The sequence below is a fragment of the Nicotiana sylvestris genome, chromosome 10, assembly GCF_000393655.2.
Source record: "Nicotiana sylvestris chromosome 10, ASM39365v2, whole genome shotgun sequence".
Taxonomy (NCBI): Eukaryota; Viridiplantae; Streptophyta; class Magnoliopsida; order Solanales; family Solanaceae; genus Nicotiana; species Nicotiana sylvestris.
In genome coordinates this window covers 144,931,228-144,938,750 of record NC_091066.1, presented here as the reverse complement: position 1 = coordinate 144,938,750, position 7,523 = coordinate 144,931,228, and the positions used below count along the sequence as shown (strand labels likewise).

General features: G+C 34.9%; 1 protein-coding gene across 2 annotated transcripts; it reads left to right on the top strand.

Annotated features, from left to right (window-relative positions):
- Positions 1 to 526: 526 nt before the first annotated feature.
- LOC104245911 (probable hexosyltransferase MUCI70) lies at positions 527 to 6,319 on the top strand. Of its 2 annotated transcripts, XM_009801617.2 has the most exons (8): positions 527 to 634; positions 829 to 1,029; positions 2,086 to 2,184; positions 3,592 to 3,950; positions 4,353 to 4,564; positions 4,657 to 4,913; positions 5,017 to 5,195; positions 5,686 to 6,319. In XM_009801617.2, exons 2-8 carry the CDS (start codon positions 876 to 878, stop codon positions 5,761 to 5,763), a joined length of 1,338 nt encoding a protein of 445 aa, XP_009799919.1. In that variant the 5' UTR covers positions 527 to 634; positions 829 to 875; the 3' UTR covers positions 5,764 to 6,319. The 2 variants fall into 2 exon arrangements, with proteins under 2 accessions (XP_009799919.1, XP_070016669.1); XM_070160568.1 differs by lacking the exon at positions 527 to 634 and having other exon boundaries at positions 783 to 1,029.
- The last annotated feature ends 1,204 nt before the right edge of the window (positions 6,320 to 7,523 follow it).

The window sequence follows — 7,523 nt, the reverse complement described above, 5'->3', positions numbered from 1 at the left end:
TTAGCGATAATATAAAAAATAAGTACTCTTTATGATTCATCTTACACAAGATGAAAATTATTTAAGAAAGAAAAATAGCTTTTGCCACTTACTAAAAATATTCCTAAAACTTGTTCATTTAAAGTTTTAAATATGTCATTATATTAAAGTGATTGTAAATAAAATAAGAAATTTAAAGTTAATATTTCAAATATCAAAAGATGCCACTGTTTTGAAAATTAAAAATAAAAGAACGCAACATAAATTTAGACAGATATAAGTAGTAAAATTAATTAAGTGGGTATATTATGTTAGTGATAGCAGAACAATATGTGAAGCGATGGTTGAAAAGTTAATTCAATAAATAGTTAAATGAATGTAATTTCTTAAAAATAATGGAAACATATTCTATATTGAAACAATACTATATTTTAGACATTTTAAACTAAAAAAGAATGCCATATCATAAAAATAAAATTGAAAAGAAAAAGGAAGTTTTACTACTACATGGTAAAATTACTACTACTACTTCCTAAAAACAATCCACGTTAAAAATTGTCAAAAACTGTGTAATGGAGCTAGTCGTCGTGGCTCAGCTTTTACTCGGCGCGAGCCCACCGACGGTCTGTTATTAGACTCAGATCACACTACTCAGGTAAAAAACCGATCTAAAACAAATTTTTTTATCTACAACTATCGATCTTCAAAATTTAACTTTAACCCAAATTGTATTTACGTTCATCGGAATGGAAATGAATAGGTTTTATTAGAATTACAATTTTCTGCATCATGTAATAATGTTTCGATGTATTTGAACAAATTCACATTTTTTTTGAATTATAATGACAGATGAGGAGTTTGATGTTTAAGGATTTGGAGGGATGTTGTTGTGAGTGATGGGTCTCTATAAGAACAATACTGAACTTTCTCGAAGAGGAGGACGAAAGTTGAGCCGGTTTTCAAATAACGGATTGCTGTTTTGGGTGTTTTCACTTGCTGTCCTCTGCTTTATCTCATTCGCTGTTTTTGGCTTAGGGATGCACTTCCATGGTAAGTAATAGTATAAAGAAAGCATTTTGGAATTTTTGTTGTGTTGTCCGCTTATCAAATTCAGCACTTCTATCCAAACTTATTTAAAATCAGCTAATCTGAACGGGCTCATGATTCATTTCATTCTACAGTTCCATATTGCAGTCTTAAAATTTTTGTATTTACTGATAAAACTGAAGCTTATTGCATTTTGGCAAGGTCGGTTGTTGAAATGGGTGATTTGCTTTCCATCTTAGGTAGGGGAGGATGTAGTAAGGACTTATGGATTCATTCAAACCCGATAGCTTTGGCTCAAACAAGATATATGCCGAGGCGGATACAGGGTTTTAGCCAAAGCTATTGGGTTCTGCCAAACTCGTAACTTCTATTGTGGCTCCGCCCTTGGTATATGTGTTAAAATATCCATTAAATAAGTACAAATGTAATAGAGTTCGAACCTAGTAAATCATATGGATTGTGATGGAATTCCGAACTCGGACTCATGATGTGCAAATCTTGGATCCACATCTGATCTTAGTCCCCTCTTTTTTTATTTTCTTGGCCAAACTTTGAGCTATAAGCTTTAAACTTTTATGTGCTTATCCTCTAGTGAACTGGATGTTATAATTCATTAATTTAAGAATGTAAAAGATTACAAGTAACTGCTGGCAATTGCTACTCTCTCGTTGGGATTTTTACACTTATAGATGAGTAATACTACTGCGATTATATTTTGGGGAGGCAGCGTCCCAGCAGGAACGGATGTAGAGCACATGTTATGGGTTCATCCGAATCCAGTAGCTTTGGTTCAAAACCCTTTATATGTGTTAAAAGTTTCACTAAATAATTACAAAGTATTAAACTTTGAACCCGTAAGTGAAATGAACTGTGGTAGAATACCGGACTCGAATCTTCTGTGTCCCTGTGACTACTTTAATATCCTAGGCAATAGTTGAAGGATAGCAGACCTGCTTTACCCATACTAGCTTCTCATGCTTTGAGTTTATAAATTCATTGATACACTTTTCTAAAGTTTAGATATTATTCAAAGACCTGTTTTCCAATTGTGCTTTGCAGGTAAACTGGAACGTGGCATGTTGCCTTGGAGAGAATTACAAGAAGATTATATTGGGCATGATTTCCCTGACCGCCCAACAAAGAAACCCCGTAGGCAGCGTAAGACTCACCTTTACTATGCTTGTGTAGACTCTTGCATGAGTTAATGTCATTAAGAAGAGAGTTTCCAGCAAGCAGACAATGGAAGAGAAGTTATGCTTATCCAGGCCAAAATTGATAATAACTAACAGTAACATTTTAGCAAGAATTAGTGCAGCCTAGATCCTAGAACTTTGTAGTTTTAGTTTGAAGCACTTGTCTGCAGTTATTAATAAGCAGAGAGATACATATGGAGAACTATAGTTGCCATTCTCTTTTTACCTCTTTGTTTCATGGTTGTGTGGCAATCTAAGAGTGATAGTGCAGATCTCTGAGTTGTCTTTATAAATCCTGAAGTACGTCCTTTAGAAACTATGTCGTTAATTACTTTTAATAGCTATCAAAATGTAAAAAGAATAACAGTTTCTAAAACATCACCTACGAATGAGCTCTTTGGTTATGTCTTCAAAATCACTCCACGTTGGCTAAATGAGCAGTCTCCGATCCTCTCTTTATTTATTTCTTTAAATATTTGAAACAGTTCTACACAAACCTTGTACAAGGGAAGGGAAAGAAACAGCCCTTCGAAGCAAAAGTATTTCCAGTGAACAGCAAATAAAACATGGAATCTACTGCACATTCCAAATGGCAAGGATAAGAAGAAGCGCTTCAAAATTTTATGGTTTTCCAGTATCCACCATTTGAGTGTCTTGTTCCATAATCCAGAGTAGTTCATATTGAACTAAGCTAGGCCATAATACATACTTAATTTTCTTCTTAACTCTACATCAACCACTCAACTACACCTCAATCTATTGGTAACTCTATACACGGTTTATAAAGCTTATGTAGGTTGATTTTAGTATGAAGCACCTTCTTTTCAATCTTCTGCAGTGAAATTGCCTTGTTTGGACAAACTGGTGAGTAACACATCAAAATGTCTAATTGTATATATAGTGATATCACAAAATTTTAAAAAGGTTCCATGAAAAATAGAAAAGGTGGATATGAGGATAAGTATGCCTTCAATAAACCTCTTCTTCGGAGCACATATTGCCTGCTATACAAGATCAGTTTATTACCTGTCTTCTGTAATCTATCAATGAATCTCGAGGTCAAAGTTCAAAACCGTTTATCTTATTGAGGTTGCTGGCAACCAAAGCTTAAACATGCTATGGATGTGTTTAATCCAATTAATTTGGAGTGCCTAGATATGCATTAAAGCTTGCCCCATACAACAAGTTTCAAGTTCTATTCTATCCTCTTCACTTCTTTTTGTTACTCCAAAAATGCCAAAATGTATATATTATCACGTGGCTATGCTGAATTCTCATAACTTCTAGAGATCAGTTAGTGAAAGTCTATCCCTTTGTTGACATCAGTTAGGAAATTTGCAAATCCTTATTTCGTTTCTATTTGATTTTTCAGGTTTTTTCCCTTGTGAGGTAGCATTTAGGGATTCCGTCAATTTTCTTATTGAACCCAAGGACTTTTTGAATTTCACCCAGTTTTCCTTGGGATATATGGAAACAGAAAAGGAAGCTTCCCATATTGATGCTCATGAACCCAAATTTGGTGGACATCAGACCTTTGAAGAAAGAGAACAATCATTTTTTGCTGTAAATCAAACAATTCGTTGTGGTTTTGTTAGGGGAGCTGAGGGTTTTCCAAGTACTGGATTTGATTTGAAAGAGGAGGATAAAAGATACATGAGTACATGCAGAGTGGTTGTATCATCATGTATTTTTGGAAGCTCTGATTTTCTAAGAAGGCCAACAAGCAAATTGGTAATGATTAGGCCATTTTTTTCTTTATATTTACTTGGAATGATATCCGTTTAGATTGTTTGGTTATATCCATTCAAATTATTAAGCACGTCAAAGTCTGGAATGTTCCTTATTTCTTTTTCATTCTAATAACCATGTTGTATTCAACTCTCTTTGCTCTGTCTTTATTTTCGGAAATGGAAATTGCATAGAAAACTTGTAAATCAGAAATGTTATAGTAGCTTTCTAAAGATCAAAAACTTTCTAATACATGTATCCCAGATACTTCAGTTTTCTCTAATAAAAAGTGACTCAATATAGCAATATTCTACAGATTGTTAGATGTTATTATCTTTGGAAAGACCAAAGCAGGCCTAGATATAACAACATGTGCTTAGTTTGAATTAATCATTTCCATTTCAGATCAGTGAGTATTCGAAGAAGAATGTATGTTTTGTTATGTTTGTCGATGAGGAAACTCTTTCCACTCTCTCAACAGAAGGAAGCACACCTGATGATGGTGGATTTGTTGGTTTGTGGAAATTAGTTGTTGTCAAGAATTTACCATACACAGATATGCGTAAAACAGGGAAAGTGCCAAAGTTTTTGACACATCGCCTCTTTCCTTCTTCTAGGTGATTTTCCATATTCCCTAGCTGGATTGCATTCTTTATTCATCTTGCTCCAATTGAAGATGAATTTGTTCTCCTCTTGTGGCAATTATTAGGTACTCTATTTGGCTTGATAGCAAACTGCGGCTCACAACTGATCCAATGTTGATAATTGATCATTTCTTGTGGCAAACTGGCTCCGAGTATGCCATTTCAAATCATTATACTCGGCATTGTGTTTGGGAAGAAGTACTCCAAAATAAGCGTCTAAATAAGTACAATCACACTGCCATTGACGAACAGTTTTCATTTTACCAATCTGATGGTCTTACCAAATTTGACCCTTCAGATCCAAATCCTCCTCTGCCGAGCTGTATGTAGCCATTTTCATGCTTACTATTTTATCTTATTCTTTGTTGCCTTCTTCATTCATATGCAGTTTGTTGAACTAATTATGGTTTTCTGGCGTACTGCAGATGTGCCTGAAGGTTCTTTTATTGTCAGAGCACATACACCCATGTCAAATTTGTTTTCTTGCCTCTGGTTCAATGAAGTTGACCGATTTACTTCACGTGACCAACTAAGCTTCGCGTATACACTCCTAAAACTGAAGAGAATGAATCCAGACAAACCATTCCATTTACATATGTTTAAGGTGAGGATTCTTCCGGCCGCTTTAATTCTTTTATTTACAGCTCTTGCAAAACTAACAAACAAACATGGTCACTGTTGAATCAGCTGCTTGCTCTTGAAAACTAACTGTATTGCTAGATATATTTCTGCAGTATTTTAACCCCCTTCAATCTATCTGCTAGGCAGGATAAGCTATTTGTGATTTGATTTTGCAATATTGTTTTGTGTCAATATTAACACCGTTTTCCTAAAATAAGTTGACATGTTGTCAAGCTCGGACAACTTGTAGTCACTTGTGCTGCTCTATCTTTCATTAAACCTAGGAACTGAGCATGTAAAACACGATGCTCTCACTGTCATTTTAGTACAAGTACACACCAACAGATGTACGTGATCCACTAATTACTTTATTCTGATATTTCAACAACATTGGACCAAAAATTTTGTGTCTCTACCTGTGTAAGAGCAGTTCTGTGGAATTTCATTGTCTGTTTGAATGTTTGCTTCTGCAGGACTGTGAGCGTAGGTCACTGGTCAAGTTATTTCATCACAGAGAGCCATCCTCTCCGCCTCCTCCAAGAATAAGTTGATATTCTTCATTATTTACAAGGACTTGGTAAACTGGACCTCTTGCTCATCCCACTTGAACTAATATTCAGTTTGAAGATGAACTGATGCACTTCATTGACAGCTAGATATTATACGTATTGGGACGCGGAATTATTTTAGGCTCTACTGACTAGGTGACAGAACTTCCATTGAATACCTTTGGTTTGTTATTTTGGCCCAAGAGAATGGGCACTAGCTCACTGATCTGCCTTTGAGCCACCCTCTTCTTGTGATTGAGGACGGAGTAGTAAGCTCGTAAGGTGTCACTGCAGCTTGGATTATCCTTGCTGTTGGATATTTTCTGAGACTACTTGTGGGTTCAGATCCGAACAAGTTCTGCAGAAGCTTGTAAAAATGTATTTAACTGTAGTAGAGACTCCACTAAGAGGAGCGCAGACCATCTCATCTGAAACACTTGTACAATCTTGACCAGATATACTTTCTGTATATTGGATATTGTATTTTCTCATTTCCAGCTAACATTGATGAAATTAGTCCATCTCACCATATCGAGCCATGGATCTTTTGGCAGGTTCATTTTTTCTGTAGTGAAATGCTCTTAACTTTTGTCTATGCACATTTTTTTCATGAGAACTGTAACAACGACGACGATGACCCAGTAAAATTTCACAAGTGGGGTCTGGGAAGGGTAGCATGTACGTAGACTTTACTCGTATCCAGAGGGAGTAGAGAAGTTGTTTCCGATAGACCCTCGGCTCAAGAAGACGAAAATAGACAATATATCAGTACTATCAATAGAAACCATAGAAATAACAATATCATAAGAATCAGGAAATAGATGAAAAGCAAAAACAATAACCAATAAATAAGGCTCGACACTATAAAAAAAATGGAAAAGTAGTGTGAACACAACTCGTGTAACATGCAGTTGAATTTTACACTTCAGGTCTCTAGTGATTCTTGATGCTTGTTCAAAATTTCAAATTGATGGTTGGCATAAAAAATTTTCAAAACAACCTTGAGGCTAGTCGCATTGAACTTTTTGTAGAAATGTATGATAAAGAATACTTCCCATTTTGTTACGCACCAAATGACAAACTCTAACAACACTGAAAACCCAAGATGAAACATAATAAAATAGTAGTCCTAGGATATCAACATCTAGTTCTTGAACAAGAATGTGAAAGAGAGTGAAAGTTACTTTATGAATATAAGCATCCATGAGGCATTAACTGCAAGATTTAAGTGTGCAACCTGAAAAGTTAGAACTTTCTTATTAATCAATCATGTTATACTTTTAAGTAACCAAATACATTCAGAACCAAAAAATAGCTGTATTTTATAGTTCACAGATTTATTTTTCAAACCTAGCTGTCGGAAGAAGAAAAACCTTAGTCATTGGAAAACAAATCTTGTAGTAAAATATCTTGTTTTCTAATTATTTTACAACTCAGAGATGAATTTTATGATGCAGTAAATCATGTAAGTTGTATAGTTTAGAATTTTTTGCAAAATGAGTGTAAAATTCTGTATTTTTTTTAAAAAAAAACTTTTTCTTCTTCCCCTTACCCATACGTGTTAAAAAAATTGGAAAAAGAAAATGTAGCAAATTTCGTGAAAACCAAAGAAGATATGGCAGCGACCAGAAATATAAATCGAAGATACGAAGACAAAGTGAAAATTGTACGGAAGTTGAAGGGGGCTTATTTAAGTATGAAATATAATATTGCCGTAAGGGAAGAACCACAAATCAGAGTGGCGCAGCGGAAGCGTGGTGGGC

Bases quoted from the DNA above. Each gene is read 5' to 3' on its own strand.
- LOC104245911 (XM_009801617.2), top strand. From the start codon at position 876: ATGGGTCTCTATAAGAACAATACTGAACTTTCTCGAAGAGGAGGACGA. The intron at 2,185-3,591 runs GTAAGACTCACC...TTGATTTTTCAG, and splicing joins AAAGAAACCCCGTAGGCAGC to GTTTTTTCCCTTGTGAGGTA. The intron at 3,951-4,352 runs GTAATGATTAGG...TTTCCATTTCAG, and splicing joins GAAGGCCAACAAGCAAATTG to ATCAGTGAGTATTCGAAGAA.